Source organism: Macadamia integrifolia, chromosome 4 (genome assembly GCF_013358625.1).
Source record: "Macadamia integrifolia cultivar HAES 741 chromosome 4, SCU_Mint_v3, whole genome shotgun sequence".
NCBI classification, from domain to species: Eukaryota; Viridiplantae; Streptophyta; class Magnoliopsida; order Proteales; family Proteaceae; genus Macadamia; species Macadamia integrifolia.
In genome coordinates, this window is record NC_056560.1 from 28831188 (window position 1) to 28853163 (window position 21976).

At 40.3% G+C, this 21976-nt stretch overlaps 1 protein-coding gene across 3 annotated transcripts in view; it reads right to left on the reverse strand.

The window, feature by feature from the left end:
• LOC122076131 (carbon catabolite repressor protein 4 homolog 6-like) overlaps positions 1-21976 on the reverse strand; it is a 68105-nt gene that overhangs the window by 1379 nt on the left and 44750 nt on the right. Inside the window, exons 8-14 of one of the 3 annotated variants that reach the window (XM_042641427.1) lie at positions 4345-4423; positions 2222-2314; positions 2007-2039; positions 1774-1877; positions 1607-1700; positions 512-1501; positions 204-289 (exon numbers count right to left, since the gene is read on the reverse strand). In XM_042641427.1, the coding sequence (XP_042497361.1) occupies positions 204-289; positions 512-1501; positions 1607-1700; positions 1774-1877; positions 2007-2039; positions 2222-2314; positions 4345-4423 (1479 nt within the window). Of the gene's footprint in view, positions 1-203; positions 290-511; positions 1701-1773; positions 1878-2006; positions 2040-2221; positions 2315-4344; positions 4424-21976 lie in introns of all 3 variants that reach the window. The other 2 variants (XM_042641425.1, XM_042641424.1) reach the window with 2 other exon arrangements.

Below are 21976 nucleotides of genomic sequence, written 5' to 3' on the forward strand. Positions count from 1 at the left end.
CAGTAAAACAGATTTTGAAACCCCCATAAAAATCGATGATTCTGATGAAAACGTCCAGGGGAACCAAAACACCGAAATTTTAAAGAGTAAAAACTTACCACCCAAGCAACCTTTTCCCATCTGAAAGCTAACGATTCAATACCAATCAGCAGATGCTGATAGAGCATCAAGGCATGAAGAATGAAATCCAAAAGCAAGCTTACCACATATAGTCAACAGTACCCAAAAATCTCTTGTTATAACTAGTAACTTCAGGTTCTCTGCATGGGCCTCTCGTTCCAGAATAATCCTGAGAAAAGGGCAAAGATGAACAGAAATGATATTGAGCATGGTATCATGTACTTGGAATGTTAAAAACAAGTAATTAACTAAACTACTTGATTGAGAAAATATGTTTTCCAAAGCAGTGCTGCATCATCCAATTGCAAGATCAGAGTGAGCTTTTCTGATGCACAATATTAAGAAAGCAAACAGATACTTCATAAGAGAGAATAGAATAATGCGGAGATACCTCAACTTCTGCATATGTACTTTTTAACTTTAGAGGATGTTCAAGAAGTTTGCAATCTGAATTTCCTGATGCTGTCTCTATTTCCACTGGAGTCCATAAGTTAGGGTCATAGGCATATTTCTCTGTCATGGTAGGCTCAGTCTCCAGGTGCAGTGAGGACTCTTCCTGAATTTCAACACTTGGTGGATCCAATAGTGACTTGTTTGGAACATCAAGGCATTCTTCTAAAAACTGGTCGGTCTCTAAAGAACTAGGTCCTATGAAATTGTTGCAGTCAAGCTCAATTCCACAGATGCCTTCAGTATTGTATTTCTCAGGTGAAAATGAACTATGATCTTCACCTACATTTTCATTTTTGCCTGTAGCTTCATCTAGCTTGTCAATTGATAAGTCAACCAGCTTCTGATCTGAAGACACGTAATGTGTTGATGGATTAGACTTCTCTTTTGTGGTGAGTTGCTCAGATGAAAATAGTTCTGAGCTTTTAAGAACAGAGATTTCAGCACCACCAAGGGACGACATATCTGTGATCAGCTCAGATGAAGAAATATCAGAAATGGGCACATTAACAGGCTTCTCATCAAGTACATCAATATCTACAGTTCCACCTTCAACATCTTTATGCATGACCTCCTCCGGCATTGCTGCAACCATCAGACCATTAATGAATGAATCTGACTCGGACTGTTCACTTAAGGATCCAGGAATCAAGTTGGAAGTGATACCTCTTACTTCTTCCACATCTTCAGATTCAACAACCCCAGGCTGAAAATCATCACAGCAAGAAGTTACTGGAGGAGTAAGTTCATGACTACTGTCATCTCCTAGATCTACAGTAAGCCCACCTTCCCTTTGATTAGTACTTGGACTTCCCTCTAAGCAATCATCTAGAACACGGACAGATGAGCCAAATTCATCCTTACGACCTTCTATTATATCCTGTTTTGTTTCTTTTCCTGCTGCAGCAGAAACGTTGTTTCCATTTGCACACTGCACGTCAGATATGTCTAGCACAAAATTAACACTCTGAGGTGGAGACAAGTTTTCTACTGAAGGTGAGAATTTGACATTATCAGTATGTGGCTTATTCTGTACGTGCAAATCCGGGAAGCAATTACTCTGCTCAATGCCAATTTGTGTTTCATCAATCAACATTGAAGCTCCAAGTGTATTACTTGTAGTCTGAGCCCTGCAACAGAGTGAGTTTTTCAGCCTCAACTACATAACAAAGTGAAGATAGGTTTGACAAAAGAAGATTAGACCTGTTCAAAACACCCCCTGAATTAGGGTTAAATGACCTTGGTGCAGCAATTTCTGCAGAATGCTGCCCTGAGACCCGATCTCTAGCAAGTCCAGACAAACTTAACTGCAAAATTTAAAACATAAGGGGTTACACATTTCATGCTGTAAACTGCCAACTCTAATAAATAAATAAATAAATAAAAGAAGAAGAAGAAGAAGAAACAAAAATATATTTAGAGAAGTAAAACATTACCTTCTGTTCTGATATATAGTTATATAATGGGCTCTGATCCAAAAGCAAGCAACAAAGAAAAACAGTGTTAATGCCGAATGGATTCTAAAACAAGAAAATCAGTGTTAATGCCGAATGGATTCTAAAACATCTTTAGAATCTACAACATAAATTTATGCGATGGAAGAAATCTTAACTCAACCTCAGCGGGAAGAAGTGATAGAGAAGGAATCTACCTTTGGAGTACAGTTGAAATCACCACAAATAACAAGTGGAGCATCATTCCAAATCTTAGAAACACCATGAGCCCTATCAAGGAGCACTCTAACCTGTTTGTATAGGCATTGTTACAGTAGTCAATCAATAATAGATATCAACACAGAAATAATCTGGCCCCTAGTGGGCATTATAGCACCCCCTCCCCCCAAAAAAAAAAGACAAATGAATCTGGAATTGTGGATGATACACACAAATTCTTGGATCTTCAGTACCACGGTTAACAGTGGCATTGATGCAGTTCATGGCCAGACCAAACAGGCCCTAATTAGTTGGGTTAAGTTATAATCAGACCAAAACAAGCCCTTTTCTGGGCATCGACTTAAGTCATAATCAAGCTCATGCTTGGGCCCATATGTTGGTTATAAGTAAGCCCATACTTTCAAGGTTATGTTCTGCCCATGTAGCCATCGGCCAGCAGCAATTAAGGGAAATTTTCATAATTAAAAAAGACATATATGTAATCATTACCCCATGTGACTATATCATTACTTCAAATCATTACATATTTAGTTATAAAATTTCACTTTACTTTACATCCAAAACCCTTTGCTATAACATGTAAAATAAAAATTACATGTAAAATGTATCATTACCAAATAAGGTTAAAAAAATCAAGTAGTTTATATAGTCACATCAAATCACATGGGGTAATGATTATAAACCTTCCTTTTTTAAGTATGAAAATTTCACTTCCCTTCCCTTTAAATTCTCCTTGCAAGCAAACGGAGCCATAGGACTTTGTGCGGAGAAGAACTTGTAGAAGATCTAGAGTGGGCCCCATGTGGACAAGTGGTGTGGGAAAGAAGAGAAGCTACCAAGATCTTCAACTTTTAACCAGATTCAACCCTTGGATCAATTTGATCTTCGGAGGGACTTACCATCCTTGAATGAGGGCTATTAGATCCAAATCACAGCCCCATATAACCGTTAGACCTTGATTTATTCAATTCTCTATTCTGCCATATTGTGTACTGACTTTATTGCTGTGTTTCTGTCATGTGGGCATTGTGTTCTATTATTCTTGCCTTATCTACCCCAGAACACATCAGGCATAGTGAAACTTGGCAAAAACTCCATAGTAGATGACCCTTTAGGATGATGCACCCAAATTCTTCAGTCTTTGGCATCATAATTAACAGTGGTTTAGCGATTCTTGACAAAAACTCTGCAAGAGTACACACTCCCGAGTCATTCGATTTCTTTATGTCTAGAAACCCAATTCAGAGTCTTCTTAGCAATCCAAAACCGAAGTGCCTTTGTCACCACCATGTTGTAAAGCAAGATAAATTCATACATTGGCTTAGAGAGGAGTTTCTAGAGTGTTTTGGTATAAGCCTTCATAGTTCAAGGGATTTTTTTCCATCATACATAAATGCCTATGTTTATCGACCATGTTGACATGTTTTTTCTTCGTCTAGACAAATTGCCAAAACAGATAACCTGAATCTCTGTGTTGATTACAAAAATCCAAACTTCCTGTACATCCATTTAGTGCTTATCCATTCTCCTACTCTCACTCCAAAACTACAAAATTGCACAGAAGTTCAATGCCACAATAGTTGGGGCAACATAAGTCTTAAGCATCTCCCTCAATTCTTTAAGACAGGCATCACCATGCTCTCTCCATTCATCCAGCATGTTCTTGATGCAAATAATGATCTCCAACAATCAAGTTACTGACAAATCAATAAATTAGATCTAAGGCTGCGTTTGGTAGTCATTCAGAGAAACGTTTCTGGCATTTTCCGTTCTATGGGAACAAAAAAAGACGGAATAAAGCGTTTGGTGTCAAAACCTTGTTCCATCATTTCCATTTCATTCCAAATACAAAAAAGTGACAACTACGGTAATCGTTCCTGAAACAGGTTCACCAAAAACTTTTTTTTTTTAAAAACCGGCATTTTGGCACAGAAACTGAAAATTCTGTTTTTGAAATTAAACCTCATTTCTGGAACTGAATGACTACCAAACACAGCCTAAGAAATTTATACAACAACATGATCAACAATGACAGTAAGATACCATAAGGCAATAAAATGTTAATAAATAATATGGACAACTTCATAAATGGGGTACATACCTGACCAAGCTTAATTTCTCCCCTTTTAGGGTTGTAAAGCACATGGATGTTACATACAACAACCCGATTAGCATGTGAACTGCAAAGATGAAATTCCTTTTATCTTCATAATTCAATGGATAAAAAATATTAGCTTACAAGTGTTTGAATATAATGCATCAAACAAACTTTGAAGCATAAAGGAATATAAAAATGTATTCTCTCTTTATTGCTCCTCAATTCAACATGTCTTCTTTAACTTTCTCACGTTGTTTCATAATTCATATGTCTTGGAGTTTCCCTGAATAGGTTAAAACCTAACATGGTTTTGGCAAGGGGCATGGAAAGAACAGAATGTTTCTTTGCTGGCCACATTTTGGTGAATTAGGGAGGAAAGGAATTCAAGGTTATTCCTACATCAGTAATAATGTAATCATGGTCAGAAAAAAATAAAAAAAGGTAGCACATTTGACAATGGTGGAAAATGTTTCAAAGACATACCGACAGGTCAGCTGCTTAGAGATTGGAGCCTGCTGAGCTTTTCCTAGTAAGTGGCAAATAGGTCGGTAAGTCTGCTGGGAAGCCCCCCCCAACTAGAGGGGTTAGTGAAGCTTGTGACAATATCAAGGCATTAAGGATCAGCAGCAACAGGGAAGAAGAAGAGAAGTTGATAGAGAGAAGAGGAATCTGCCCATGGTTTGAGTTGTAAACAGTCCACTCAAACCGTGGGTGAGGGGATACATTTATAATAAAATAGAATAGCATACAACTTCATACGACTGCTTAAATCACACACCCCTAATACCCAAAACACCTCTCACTAACATAAAACAAACGAAAACTACGTAACACTCCCCCTCAAGCTAAAACAATAGACATCACCCACACCTAACTTGGAACACCCTTGTTCAAAAACATTCCAAACAAGGCTTTGGTAAGCAAATCCCCAAGTAGACTATGAGATCTGACAAACGGAGTGGAGAATCTGGAGATCAACTTCTTCAATATGTCCTCACAAAAAACTGGATTATTTGCAATGTACTTGGAAACAGCCTCTCAGCGAAGCAGAGGGTAAGACTGCGTACAAATTTTGCCTGACCTTGCAGCAGCGGGAACCTTGTGCATTGAGTTACTCTTTTTCTAACAGCCCTTCCAGAGAAGCAGGGGGTAAGGCTGCGTAGAAATTTTGCCTCTCCTAGACCCTACAGTAGTGGGAACCTTGCGCACTGAGTTGCTCTTCTTATTCTAGCATCATGGTTATCACAAGACATCTCCATCAGCTTGTTTGAAATTACCAAAGTATATCAACTCAGCTGTAGTGTGACTATGAGCCATAGCTCGATACTCAAATTTAGCACTTGAATAGGCCACAATCGTTTGTTTCTTCTTTTTGGGTAAATAATAAATTCATTACCAAGAAAAAGAAAAAAGAGGGAATATAAAAGCCCTAAGGCCAGAACAAGAAAACAAAAAAGTGGGCTAGCAAGCCCAATTATACAAAGGGGGGGGGGCAGGAGAATAGAAAGGGGGAGACCCCAGGAAACAACAATTCCTCGGGGAGTCTCTCACAGGCAAGGATTAAAGTATCGGTATCGATCACCGTATCGGTCGGCTAAAATTAAGATACGTATCGGAGGGTATCGTATTGTATCGAAGATACACTAAGATACGCTAAAGATACACACATAAATGTATATGAAACACTTTTTTAAACACTTGCATAAAAAAATTGTTAAAAAAATCTATTGATAACATGTATTATGTATAAACACTAAATTGAGGGTATCGCACTAAGAATTCAAGGTTTGTAGTTGTCCCATAAATGTAAAATACTTGTTCCCAACCTTGATTCCACTTTGGTTAGAGAGAAATGTGGCTGCCAGCAACTTTGGAACAAAAACCCCTAAAAAAATCGTGTTTTTCTGAAAAATTACCTATCTTGGCCATTATATGACCTTAGCGCATTGTATCGGTACATAGCGATACGTACCGATAATCATCAATATGTACCGATCGATACATACTGATACTCACCGATATGTACCAATTGATACATACTGAAACGTACATTTCACCTCGATTTTATATTTTCCATAGAGTATCGGTACTTATCGGTGCGTATCATATTGTATCGGTGTGTATCGGTGATGTATCGGTGCATATTGGTATGTATCGTAGGATATATATCGATACAAAAGGATTTTAAAAATTCCATGTATCATATCGGTGTGTATCGTATCGGTCGACTAAATTTAAGATACGTATCGGAGGGTATCGTATCGGTATCGGAGATACTTTAAACCATGCTCACAAGGTGAGAGGGGACCATGTTGAGCTTGGAACTGACATCAAAGAAGATGGCATTACAAATCTTATTCGAAGAGCAGGAGTTGCAGATCCACCTACAAAGGTTGCGTTCTATCCAGATATGGCTGATGGTGGCACATAAGGCGAGCTTTCTAGTAGTATCACAAATAGACGATCCGGAAAAATTCGTATCAAAACCCAAATCCATTCCCTGGCAAAGTGAACATCTCCTTCTACGCCAACAATGACTAATGACTCTTTTCTAGATAACGGAAGAGAAGAGGCAATTGAAGAAGAGATGGTCCGGGTTTTCGAAACCATTCCAACAAAGACAAGTGGGGGAGACTTGCATATGACAGGAGAGACAGTTGGAGAGGGCTCTCCAGGTGGTGAAGCTATGCTAGGGAATGTGGCCTTTAAACCAAACAATCTTGCTCCAAGGGATGAGGGGATGATGGAGGCGGACAAGGTTCTAAGACAAATAGGAGCTGAATATACTAGAAAGAGAAGGGGACTAGATAACTTTGTCACCCCTACCACAGTGCCAGTAGGCATTGGCGGAGAGAGGATCAGATATCACAAAGAGGGTGAGAAGGAGGAGGGGACCAAGCCTTATTGGAGATGATAGAGGTGATCAGGGCATCTTTGTGGAGACTTGAAGAGAATGCTACTCTATGACCAAACACAGAAAGGAGGACACTTGAGGGTGCCAATTGTCATGCCAGAGAGACGTGGAGTAACCATTACAAATAAAAGACGAAATGGCTATAATAGCAACAGGACGAAGGCTGAGAATGTTACGTCAAACCCAGGAGGCATCGGAATGAGCAGAGGTGGTCCCAAGGGAGTCTTTGTGAAGGAGATAAGAATAGACATAGAAAATCCAAATGTTGTTATATTTGGAAGCAAGCTTCCAAATAAGCTTCAGAATGCTAGCAGAGTTGACATAACGACATCTATAATTCTTCTCAATCTCAGGCCAACTGATGGGGTGGAGGAATCTGGAAGAATCCACCCCTTAAGGAGCATATGAGGGATTCAACAACCTTTATAGAGGCTTGAGGGAGCTTGAAGAAACCAATAGTTTGTTTCTTTTTTCTTTTTTGGTAAATAGTAAATGCATTAAAAGAAGGGGAGGGAAAATATAACACCAAAAGGGAAGTTACAAACCCTATAAGGGATACAAAAAGCCCATAAAGAGCACCAATCAGGGCCCACATGGCCACAAAGAAATCTATAGCCTAGCCCGGATGCCCAACCAGAGGGGAAGGGCAAATCAACCTGAACAAGGAAAAGAACCACAAACCTTAACCCATCTCAACACAATAGTTCTTAGCCACCAACACGGAGTACCACCGATGAAGAGCAGCCACAGTGGAGGAGCGTTGGCCTTACGGAGGGCTTCAACCAAGAGGGTAGCTGGCCCAGTAAGTGGGATCTCAAAGGCAAAAGGGAGCCGGCCTTTCTGAGGGCCACAGCAGAATGGCTATAGACCGAAAGTGGCCCGATTGGCTGGTGTCAAAGAGGCTACTGCCGATCGGGACAAAAGTCCAAACCAACAGACTGAAAGGTAGGTTGTTGGCGGTCGGCAGGCCCAGCGTGGCAGCAGACATTGAGAGTAGAGGCCAACGCAGTGAGTAGGTGGACAGACCAAGCGACCTCGGCATCCGGAAGGACGGGTAGCCTTGAAAGGTGACCACCAATGAGACGGCAAACCTGGCAAGAGTGGCATTCAAAAGGGAAACAAGCATGGTGAGCATCCAACCAAGAGGCAGAACCGAAAGAGCAAACGAGCCTGATGGCAACCAGAAGGGCGGACAATAGCAGGCTTGACAGGAGAGGTGTCCAGAAGGGCAGCAAGCCTGGCGGGACAACAAGCGGGAAGCAGCTACCCCAGAAGGGGCCAGCACCAAGTCATCTACTAGCCAAGTAGGGTAGGCAGCCAGCGAGAAAACGAGCTAAGCGATTATAGCAGCCTCAACACCGATCGAGAAGATCGACGCTAGCAACCGGGGGTGAAGAAGGGAAAGGGAGTGGAGGAGGAAAGAAGGGAAGGGGAAAGGAGAGATGCAAAGAAGGTGAAGACGAGCAGTGGAGGAGTGAGGGAGAAGAGAATAATAGCCTATTGTAGATCGTCAATCACCATCAGCATCAGCCCAATCAACAGCATAATAATCAACAATACTAGTGTGACCATGACGGTGACAAATAAGGCCTTTCCTTGGAGCACTCTTAGGTATCTCAATCTATGCTGTCTCCCAATGAACTAGCTTAGGTGTCTCCATAAACTGACCATAGTTGTCAAGGCTTCGCCAAGGGACTGCCTTAGCGTCCAGGTGGTTTACCTCGGGCCTAAGCGGTTGTCGCCTTGTGGTTTGGTACTTATTTATGCCAAATATCATTTTAAGTACATTTACATAAATGATATTTGGCATAAATAAGCATATACCCCCTATTTGAATCCAATAAAAATAGTTTAAAAATAAAATACTAAAAGGAGAAAAAGTCAACCCCCAGTCTAAGAACAAAAAACTAATTTTTTTTTGCACGAGAGATTTTTCAACTTTCAAATGCTGGGGTTTTTCTCAATTCTAAAAATTTCATAAATCTTATCATGGTAAAACATTGCTAAAAACCAAAAGTCCGATAAAATAGTCTTTTGTTTTGATATTCATAAAATTATTTTCATTTAGACGATTACCGTAGCATTCATGCACTTTAAAATAAGTTTGGCCGGAACATAACTTTGTCATTAAAACTAAGATTTAAGTAATCTTAGACTTGTTGGAAAGCTGGTTTTGCGCTCTACCTAATACAAAATGCCTCATGTAAAAATAAAATTATTTGACTAGTCAAAATTATTATAGAACAATAACATTGCTCTAAATGTTGATTTTTGATGACTTAATGTGACTTAGTGTTATTTTTTATGATACAAGGTATATTTAGCATTCTAAGTAATGTTAGAAAAGAGGGAAAATAAAAAATAACACTTAGTCGACTTGTTCACCTTAAGGTGGGCGACTTGTCGCCTTAGAGCTTAGGCAGCACTCCAATGCCTCGGTTCGCCTTGTCGTTGTGACAACTATGGAACTAACTAATCACACCAACAACAAAGGAGATATCAGGTCAGGTAACAGTAAGATATATGAGTTTGCCGACTAATCTCCGATATTTATGTTCGTCAAACTCTTTGTCATTAGAAGCTCTAAGCTTGATATGAGGGTCCATAGGGGTATCAGCTTACAACTACTATTCTTGTCTTACTCAAAAGATCAAGGACATATGATGTAGAATCCCATCATGTCCTACAATACCACAGGAGGAAGAAGTAGCCACTGAACCCGAAGTAGCTACCATCGAACCAGCCTTTGGGCTGAGTTCGACACACCCCTATGCTGGCCCATCAGTTCAACATAGGAAACTTTCCCTGCTTTAGTAGTTGTTTACACTTTTAGAAAGTCCCTAGTAGCTAAATTTTGTTTCTTAAATTAGAAGATGAGGTAGCTTCTATTTTTGTATTAGTTTCTACTTTGCATTAGTTTCTAATTTGAGTTAAGCTTCTATTTTGTAATTTCAAACCTCTATATAAAGAAAGTCTGCTGTAGACACAAATCAGAATTGAATTAATGGCGTTTGCTGCAGCTATTGCTTGCTCCCTCTCCTGAGAAAGGAAGACAAACAGCTGGAATAGCCACGGGTGAGATACCCAGGCTGAGATATTCCCACCCACATCTATCTTGCTTAATATCTTCTTTTCTTTTCTTTTCTAATTTCTGTTATTACTTACTATGAGGGGAGTGTGTGTGGATTAAACTAAGCTAATTTGAAGACTTAACAAGGATCGAAGCTTGAGAAGAATCAGTTCAGCATCTCAAGTTCAACAGCAGGTTTTAAGGCTTCAAACTCAAATTGGCAGGGCCCTTTTCTCCGCTTCTGTCCAGCAGATTTGACCCCTTGGAGGGTTCAAAGACCACCTCAAGGGGACCACTTGACCGGTGTTTCAGCCCCTGCTGCCCAACCAAAACTGAACCGCAGGGTTTCTCCCTGTTCTGTCTGAAACCCAGATATTTTCTGCAGAAGTGTTAGCTGCTGTTGGGTTCTGTTGCTGAGTTGCTGCCTGCTGCTGTGAGTAATTTTTCTGAGTTGTTCCTGGATACTTTTGGACAGGTTTGTCATCCTAACTTTTCTGCTGAAGTTTTCCTTCTCTGGTTCTATTTCTGGTTTCTGTGAAGACTGGCTTTGAGTATTTAGAATTACTTTGGTTTGGGCTATTTAAATACTGGGAGTTTGTTTACCTAGTGTGAACCTACTTCTACATTAACATACTTCCGTTGTGATAAACTAAGCCCTTTCTTACTTCAAATGACCTCAATACCAAGAAAATAGTTGAGAGCGCCCAAGTCAATCCTTGTATATCTTTCTCCATTTGGTAATGAATTTTTTATTCCCTCCCAAAAAAAATAATAATAACAATAACCATGGACTCTGAGGAGAACCCATCTCGAAATAGTTTAGTCTGTAATCACCCTTTCTCAGCAATATAAAGTTAATTATAACCCCCCCAACCCCCCTAAGAATATATAAAAATTTAAAAGGTTTTATGGTAGGTACACCGATACATAACGTACAGGTGGGCATACGTAGTTGTGCCAACTTGAAGCTGTGCCACTTTCAACTGTGGGATATCTAGGGAATAGTCTGCTCTGGCCGTGTGTCGAAAATTTTCAAAAATTCAATCATTTACCTTAAGAAAAAATTAATGCATTTATAATTAACGAAAATGAAGACAGCAAATGCTACATTTTGCTGCTACACAAGTGCACTCGTACTTCTTGCCAGGAGGTGCTCTGTTGCTCTTGCTCCGGCTACCTAGGTAAAAGGCTTATCAGCTGTATCTGATGTAGGACTAGGTTTGACAAGCCAAACTAGACCCAAACAACAGGATCTTGTAAACCAAAGAACAACCAAGAACCCAATATACCAGCAATAATAAATCAGCAAAAAACAATAAATAATCAGCAGTCCATCGATCTCAGTGTTTCAGAATTTCTGTAGCTGAATAGAGACCAGGAAAAACAGAGGCTTAGTAGTCCAATAACAGAGGCTGAACCATGAACAACAACTACCAATTTTAATACATCAACAGCTGGAACAATTGAACCAGAATTCTGGACAGAAGTGAGTTAGAACAGAGATTGACCAGATTTGAAAGATTTAATATATCAGACAATCCCCCGGTCAGATTACTCTAAAAATTGGATCGAGTCTTCCATACAACAAGGGTAACACTCGACCAGAAACTCAAAGCCATCGGGTGGCCAGAACTCCAAATAGACTAGGTTGATAGAATAGGAAATAGAGAGTTTAACCCAGAAATTTCTGCAGAAAAATTCAGATTACTTACCTGAGATGGCTGAAGAAGAATAATAACAATAAGAAGAAGAAAAAAAACACTTGAAAAGAACCTCTTGGGCTTCACACCGCAAAGAGTCAATTGGATCAAACACCAATTCCATCAGCCTTGATCAAACACAAGACAACTCTTCATGAAGAAGACAATAGCAACAACCATTATTTTTTATCAAAATCATTCTAGGCTTTTAGGAGCCTCCTCTTCTTTATTTATAATGTTAATGGGGAAGGGAATTACAAAATAGAAGGTTCCTCAAAAAGGAAACTAAATATTCTCCTAATACAATAGTTACTAAAAACTGAAATTAGAATCTAATGAAAATAGAAACTAGTCTAGACAGAAATTAGAAACTAACAATGACTTGAAATCAGAAACTAATTTAGGTATTGAAATTAGAAACTAAATAACCCCATCTAAAAAGGAAACTAAAGAAAAAGGAAACAAATCACTGAATCCCGTATTCAATCTTAGACCCTCCCTTTTAGACCCATAAAAGTGGTCTATTACCCTCAAAACACATAGGATCAAAGGCCCAATATGTATGGAACCCAACCCTAAGCTTATTCCTAATAAAACAAGCCTATTTTGGTAATTAATCTGCATCAACTCTCCCCATCTTGAAAAAATTCGTCCTCGAATTTTGCAATGATAAGGAGGAAACAACATGTGCGTAGCAGCTTTAACCATTCCCAAACAAAATTCTGGTTGCTTGTAGACTTTTGGAAGGTAGTCTTCAAGGTGTGGAGCTTTCTCTTCAAAGAACCATGATGGCATAACAAACTCTATATGCTCAACCTCTGAATCAATACCAACTGTGAATGTCGTGTGCATAGAGTCGTCAATGTTGGTAACCTTCTCATCAAGGATTGGAGGAACAATCTCTTCCTTTTCATCATGAGTCTCAAAGACTTGTTGTGGAGTTCTTTCAATCACTACCTCATCTTCCACATCTTTAGTCTTGCCTATTTTGCTCTCTTCAACGTAGAATCCTTCACTGGAGTCTTCTTCCATGGTTTCAGTCTTGTCTACTATGCTCTCTTCAATGTAGAACTCTTCAGTTGAATCTTCTATCTCTTGACCTTCTGTCTTTGAAGCTTCAAGAACCATCTCTTCAATGTGAACCTTGACTTCAAGTTCTTTTGGTTTGAATAGAGGTATCTTCACTTCACATAAAAGAGTTGTGGCTCTTGGGGGTATTGAAGTGTTAGGTTTAGTGGCTGAAAAATTCTTCTTGACCTCCCTAGCTTGGTAACCAAACCTTCTACCTGGCTGTGCCAGAAGTTCCTCTGCTTGAAGAGCCTTGTCAAAGCAATCTCTCACTGTATACACATCAGCAACACCAATTTCTCTCTTAATTTCAGCTCGTAATCCCAGTCGAAACTGAGAAAGTAATTTCCTCTCATTCTTCCTAATGCTTGTGAGAGAATAAAGTGCATCAAATTTGTTCATGTATTCCGCAACATTCATATTTCTTTGACGAAGAGAGTCCAGCTGGTCTTGTATGCGAGCTCTAAAGTTGCGTGGCAAGTATTTATCTGATAACTCAAGCTTCATCTCTTCCCAACTAGTAGGTTCTCTACCACGGTCTTCCAACTCTAGCTCATAGGTCCTCCACCACTCACGAGCAGTCCCAACTAACTTAGCACGAGCTAGTTTCATCTTCCGTTCTTCAGGTAACTCATAATAGTTAAAATAGTCGTCTAGTGCCACTACCCAATCATAGAACAATTGGGGGTCATATCTCCCATCAAACTCCTTCAGATCGAGCTTGACCTTCTGTGAATCTCCAGAATACCTTGGTTGCACGGGACGCTCAGTCTCAAAATATCTTCTTACATGCTCTTCAAAAGTAGGTTGTGCCACCGGAACCCTCTGTGGTGCTCTCAGATTAGGGTTTGCTCTCCTATTAGTCAACTGAGTAACCACATTCATTGGAGTGTCCACTTCGGGTGTTGTACGTGAACTGCCAGTAGGCTGTTGGGGTGGGGTCTCTTCATTCAACAACCTGGCATCCAATTCAACCTTCAACTCAGCCTTCAATTCAGTCCGTAAGGTTTGCTGTTCAGCCTTCATCTCAGTCCTCATAGTCTGTAGCATCTCTATAAGAGAAACTAGGGTGGGGGTGTTGTTCCCAGCCATGCTCTGATACCACTTGATGTAGGACTAGGTTTGACAAGCCAAACTAGACCCAAACAACAGGATCTTGTAAACCAAAGAACAACCAAGAACCCAATATACCAGCTATAATAAATCAGCAAAAAACAATAATAAATCAGCAGTCCATCGATCTCAGTGTTTCAGAATTTCTGTAGCTGAATAGAGACCAGGAAAAACAGAGGCTTAGTAGTCCAATAACAGAGGCTGAACCATGAACAACAACTACCAATTTTAATACATCAACAGCTGGAACAATCGAACCAGAATTCTGGACAGAAGTGAGTTAGAACAGAAATCGACCAGATTTGAAAGATTTAATATATCAGACAATCCCCTGGTCAGATTACTCTAAAAATTGGATCGAGTCTTCCATACAACAAGGGTAACACTCGACCAGAAACTCAAAGCCATCGGGTGGCCAGAACTCCAAATAGACTAGGTTGACAGAATAGGAAACAGAGAGTTTAACCCAGAAATTTCTGCAGAAAAATTCAGATTACTTACCTGAGATGGCTGAAGAAGAATAGTAACAATAAGAAGAAAAAAAAAACACTTGAAAAGAACCTCTTGGGCTTCACACCGCAAAGAGTCAATTGGATCAAACACCAATTCCATCAGCCTTGATCAAACACAAGACAACTCTTCATGAAGAAGACAATAGCAACAACCATTATTTTTTATCAAAATCATTCTAGGCTTTTAGGAGCCTCCTCTTCTTTATTTATAATGTTAATGGGGGAGGGAATTACAAAATAGAAGTTTCCTAAAAAAGGAAACTAAATATTCTCCTAATACAATAGTTACTAAAAACTGAAATTGGAAACTAACTGAAATTAGAAACTAGTTGAAAGGAAACTAACTTGAAATTAGAAACTAACTTAGGACTGAAATATAAACTCAAATCAAGCCCAACTAAAAAGGAAACTAATGAAAATGAAAACTAACTAGTAATCTCGTATTCAATCTTAGACCCTCCCTTTTAGACCCATAAAAGTGGCCTATTACACTCAAAACACATAGGATCAAAGGCCCAATATGTATGGAACCCAACCCTAAGCTTATTCCTAATAAAACAAGCCTATTTTGGTAATTAATCTGCATCACCCCCCCACTTGAATTCCGACATACATAAAAAATTGTTGAAAGGCCTTGAGCATGTTCGAGGGCAACCACCCGTGCGAGACCAGCCATGGGACAGCAAGCTGTCAAGACATGACCACTGGAAATATGCCACCTATAGTTGTCACGGCGACAAGGCGAACCAAGGCGGTGGAGGGTTGTCTAAGCGCTTAGGCGAGAATGCGCCTTATTTTTCTTATTTTCTAACATTATTTAGTAAGCTATATATACCTTGTATCATAAAAAATCAAGATTAAGCAACATCAAGTCATTAAAAATCAACATTTAGCCATATTAAATCATAAAAAATTAACATTAAGTCATATTAAGTTATAAAAAGTCAAAATTTTGAGAAATGCTCTGGTTCTATAATAAGTTTGACTGGTCAAATGATATTATTTTTACATGAGACTTTTTGCATTAGTTATAATATAAAACCAGCTTTCCAACAAGTCTAAGATTGCTTAAATCTGAGTTGTAATGACAAAGTTATACTCCGGTCAAACTTATTTTTAAGTGCGCGAATACTGTTAAAATCACATGAATGAAAATCATTTTATGGATATCAAAACAAAAAATTATTTTACCGGACTTTTGGTTTTTAGCAATGTTTTAACATGATAGAATTTATAAAATTTTCATAATTGAGAAAAATTCCAGCAGTTAAAAGTTGAAAATCGCCCCTATAACCAAAATCTAGTTTTTCTTCTTGGACTGGGGGGTTGACTTTTTATCCTTTTGGAATTTGATTTTTAAACTATTTTTATTGGACTCAAATAGGGGGTATTTGCTTATTTATGAATGATATCTTAAGTAAATGAAATAACAAATATAAACTGCATTTACTTAAATGATATTTGGCATAAATAAGTGCCAAAACACAAGGCGGCATGCAGTGCAATAAGGCGACTGTCGCCTAGGCACCAGGCAAATCGCCTGGACGCCTAGCGACGCCTTGACAACTATGATGCCACCAGAAGCAGCCTGGGCCTGGATCCGGTGCCTGTTTCCAGTGGGTTAACAAGCTGCTGTCGAGGTTTCAATGCCCGTGGTTCCCGCCTCTCGCATCGTAAATGGTTTCGGATGACTCCAAATCATCCTTCACACCTTCCTCGTGACGTGAGCACTTTATGGACCTAAATGGTCGGGTCCTCATGCCCCGAAATTCATTTTAACCTGATTGGTCCAAAAGGGGTCCAACCCAAACAGACCCTAAGGTCCACTTAAGTTATAAGTTGGGAAATGAGGAAATGAATCCTCATTTCCCTTGTGCTCAACGTAGGAGAGGAGAGAAAGAGGAGAGGAAGGAAGAAGAAGAGGGTTGGAGGCTTACCTTGGTGCCGGCTGCCGCCAAGTTGCCGAAATTGCTACCGGAGGTAAATACACTCACTTCCACCACTCTCTCTCTTCATTTTGACCTAGACAAAGCTAGGTATGGGGGGAATCTTAGTGTACAAACCATGTTAAGGTCGTAGAATGCGTGTTCTACCCTCCCAGTGTTGTTGCCGAGCTCGAACCAAGCCCGGTGAGCTCCGGTAACATGTATTGCCAAAAGACCAACTAGGGTTTCGATCGTTCGATCGACGTATCTCCCAAACGGATTAGTGGAATTGGGATTTTCTTGGCTTCGAATGATGTTAGGAACATCCCCTACAAACTCCATGAAACAAGTCCCTGCGATCGGGCTCGAGCCGGAAAGCCCCAATTCGAGTTGGACATTTCTGTGTTACCACCGGAAATATGGCACAGGAAACACTGTAGCTGTTTCCGGTGGACAAATGAGCCTTAAGTGCTCTTTGTCTTCACCAGAAATAGAACTGATATTTCCGACGGAAATGCCTTGTTTCTGGTGGGTGTTTCCGGTGATAATACTGTCACTTGGGGACAGTGTCTGTACCCTTTGGGGGTGACCTGTGTGGGTTCCTCCCGATGTTCCCGAGGGTACTGATGTACGATTCCCTTTGTGTCTAGGACAGTGACGTGTACGTGCCCCGAAGCTAGAATTGATTTGATCGATCGGTGGTCGTACTTGAACCCAAACACACCCAATCGTAAACTAGGTGAGGGATGGACTGTGTTTATTTTTTGGAATGTTTATTATTATTAAATTGCTCACATGCTTAGAATTATATGTTTAATTGTAATTGCTCAAATGCGATGATGATATGTTACATTTGTCATTTACGATTGTGATATGAATTGTATGGAGATGTATGACGGGATCCGGTGTGGCCGAGGTGGTACCGGTACTGTGATTGTCGTGTGTTTGGTTGTGTGAGACTGAATCCGACGAGGCTGAGGTGGTACCGGTTCCGTGATTACAGTATGTATGTTGCATTCATGCATTGATTATGTGCATTAGAGTTAGTTGTAGTCGCGGGTTACACTTTGTGGCTAAGGTCTCGCTGGTATCGTGTACCCCAGGACTGCATTTGGAAATGGATGCGCTTCGTGGCTGATGATTGGCACCGGTGTCGTATAGTCCATACTCAACTGTGATATGTATGCTAAATTAGGTAAACGGTCTCGGGTTTCACTTTGTGGCCAAGGTCTCACTGGTATCGTGTACCTTGGACTATATTTGGAGATGGATTACACTTTGTGGCCGAGGTCTTGCCGGTATCATGTAATTCATACTAACTGTATCACTATGAAGGCATGCAACATATATGTGGTTAGGTATCACTCCTTATACTACGAACCCTTGCCAACAGGATGTTGGATAACCCATTGTGGTATGATCGATGTGCCTTTCCGGAATACCACACCCGCGGTACGATGCGATTATTGCCGAAGGCGGGAACCTGTCCGGCATGGCCGATGATGTACCGACGCCGTGACTGCCAGGAGGGGATTATCAGGGTTTGCTGGGTGACCCATGGACGCATACGGGGACCGGCAGGCTTCTATTCATGGCTAGGGTTTGTATCCTTGTATAGTCGATGGTGGTTTCGAGACTAAGAATATAACCTAATGCGCCGTAGTAGCATTTACCAGACTTAGTTTGTATTGTTAGGTGGATAATAAATAAATGAACTGCATCACGAGCATCATGGACTATGTGTTTAATTTATGCAATCATGCATTATAAATTATTACTGCTACTGTTTTGCTTGGATGTGCTTGACCCCACCTCTCACTGAGCAAGTTGGAAAGCCCAACCCACGTATACACCCCTTTTTAGATGATGATGCAAGCACCGGGGTGTCAATGGCGGGTGACACGGTATCTTCTGGGTCAGAGTATGATGTGAGCGACTGGTGGATGCCAGAAGCGGAGGAGCACGATCAGGATTGTGCTTACGACCACTATGCTTACGCCGCACCGTGCGATTGTACATCATACTTCGATACTTTTGGGTATAACTGTGGATTGTATATTTTTGGGATTATATTATATGCCATGGATGAATGCAACAGAATAACTCGGGTATTGCTATTATATTATCAATAGACGTTTCCCCATTTTATTTATGATTTTGCTTCTATACTCTGATTCCGCTGCTTATGTTGGTTTGTGATGTGAGATTGTGAAAATGTTAAGGTATTGCTATCAGAGATCTTGATACGTTTATAAGACAGGTATGTGTCTTACTCACACCGCCGGTATTCCTAATGGCAAGTTGGGTTTACTGGAATTGGGGTGTGACATCAATGGCCTGATGGGATGGAAGATGTGAGAACTCGAGTTGCTACCTAGATTCCTTGTTTGTAATGGGATCGCAGGTCTTAGATAGTAATTTCTGATCAGCAACAAGTGGCAGCATTTCTGGGTGGGTTTGATCCTTGTAACAAACTCAACTAACTCTTAGGAACCTCAAAACCACCCAACAAACATAACAGAAAACTAAAGAAAGAATAGAAATCGCTGCAGGGATGAGAAGGGGAAGAAGAATGGAGGTTTGGTTCAGGCCTCTCACCTTCCCCTTAGAATCTCACCCTCTCAATTTCTTGAGCATCTCACTGATGGAGAGTACAGTCGAAAGAAGAAGAAGATTCGACCAGATCCATCTTTGTGGTTGGAAGATTAAACAAGAAAGAAGAAGGAAAGAGAGGAGTCGAACCAGCCTTCCAGCGCTGGGTTTGACTCCCCCTTGTCCTCCCAATCAGCAGATCTTGTGGACCCCACAAGATCTTATTTGATTATAGTACTTTACTTTAATTCTAGTGTTATTTGATTGTCTTACATAATTAGGAAACTAGGACTTCTTTCTATTGGTCTATTAGGTAGTTTTTTATTTCAAGCAATTGAGTTTCTAAATATCTTTTTTTATTTTATTTTTGGAAGTTTATTCTATTTAAGTGTATGGCCATTGGCCATTGTTTAATTCAATGAATGTGAATTGGAAAACAGCCACAAGCAAAGCCCCCACCCCTCTCACGATTCTCTCTCTCTTTCAATCTCGTCTTTGTCACTTTCTCTCTCGCCTCTTTCCTCTCTTTAGTCTCTCTGCTTTCTCTTCTCTCTTCTCCCTTGTCTCGCCTCCCTCTCTTTTTTTTTTCATTCTTTTTTTTTTCTGTCACTGCTGCGATTACTCACTACTGCTGTTACATACTGCTGCCATTACTCACTGCTGCTGCTACCCTCGGCTGTTGCTACTCTCGGTTGCTATTTTCTCTCTGCTGGTGATGATCTCCTTTCATTGAATGGATTACTGCTAGCTGTACCTGCTGTCCGTGAGTTGCTGAGAGCCCCAACATCATTCACCAAGCTACATCGACAATACTGAGGATCTCTATACAACCAGCTGGACTTGTCTTCATCAACTAAAGGTGGACTGCATCTCTTTATTTTGGAGGACCTTGATCTCTTCTTTTGTCCTCAGATCTGGACAGCAGCATGGTAAAACATTAAACTAAACCCTCACCACCTTCATTAATCCCTATTATATATTGTAGCCCATTAACATTGAAACCAACCTTGCCCTTTGTTTATGCCTATTTTTACCCGTTGTTTTAAGTCGTTTTGTCACTGTTATATCTCTAAAAACCTCGCTGATTTTCTATTTTAGTTGGTTGCTAGAGGACATTGATTGTTTGCATATCTAATTTGGGTGTCTAGATTGATTTGTGCTGAACCTAACATTCGTATGTCGTTTGTTCCCTTCCCCATGTCCCCACTTGAAACTTAAGTAAGAATTTGTGTTTTCCGTCTAGATTATTATTGCTTTTTGCTACTTTGTTTATTAGTCTCATTTTATTTTGCATGCTTAATCTTGTTTGCTGAGTTTCTTTTTGTCCTATCTACCTAAGTCCCTTGAGTTAACCCTACCTAGTTAGTTAATCTTGTAGGAGACCTAGTCACCTTGGAACCCCCTACATCATCTTGGTATCAGAGCATGGTTTTGTCTAGGTTTAGGGTAATTAAGTACTGTTGTCCCTTGTTTACATGTCTTATCTTTTGAGGTCTCGTCTCCGTCACCGTTTGTACGTGGTCGAGTCAGAGCTAAGAGAGCGATACCATAGATTAGAGGGCACCCTTTTCTTTCTTAAGTTAACGGGACCAAATAGCATTGGACGTTATTCCCTTCAAAAGCATATACTCGAGAGGGAGATTTCTGACCTCAAGATTGAAAGGGCTAACTACTTATCTCAATTGGAGATCCTGAGTAGACCTTGAGTCTTTGGTGGCAACCGTACCTTTGGCTGCCCATCTTCTTATGTCCACTCGTAGTGGTAGAGCATACCAGGATATGTCTGACCCTCCTAGCACCTTTATTAGGATAATGAATCAAGTGCTTCAACCATTCGTTGGCAAGTTCCTTGTGGTTTACTTTGATGACATCCTCATCTATAGTAAGACCCCGTCTTCCCACTTGGATCACTTATAGAAGGTTTTTCATGTGTTCTTACAAGAGAAACTCTTTGTTAACCTCAATAAGTGCACCTTCATGAGTGATCAAGTCATCTTCCTGGGATTTGTTGTGTCAGCTCAGGGAGTATTTGTTGACCCTGAGAAAGTGAGAGCAATTGTAGAGTGGTCTGAGCCAACTAACATTCATGAGGTACGAAGCTTTCATGGTTTAGCCACTTTCTACAGAAGATTCATCTACCGGTTTAGTTCCATTATGTCTCCTATCACCGATTGCATGAAAAAGAAGGAGTTTCAATGGACTAAGAGTGCTACGAAGGCTTTTAATGAGATTAAAAAGCTTATGACTGAAGCTCCAGTCCTGCGCCTCCCAGATTTCTCTAAGGTCTTCTAAGTTAACTGTGATGCATCTGATATTGGGATAGGTGGTGTCCTAGGACAAGAGGGCCACCCTGTTGCCTATTTTAGTGAGAAACTTAACGAAGCTAGGCAATGATATTCTACATACGACAAGGAATTCTATGCGGTTGTCCAATCATTGTGCTACTGGCGACATTACCTTTTACCGCAAGAATTCATGCTATTCTCTGACCACCAAGCTCTGAGATACCTGAGTGCCCAAAAGAAACTTAACCAGAGGCATACTAAGTGGGTTGAGTTTCTCCAAGAGTACACTTTTGTACTCAAGCACAGACCTGGTGTCGAGAATACTGCTGTAGATGCACTAAGCCGGGTGAATATATTCCTCATTCGTACTAATGCTAGGAGTCGGGCTAGTGTGCTACTCCAGGCAATGAGTGTAGAGGTTGTAGGGTTCGAGCGAGTTAAGGACCAATACCCCAC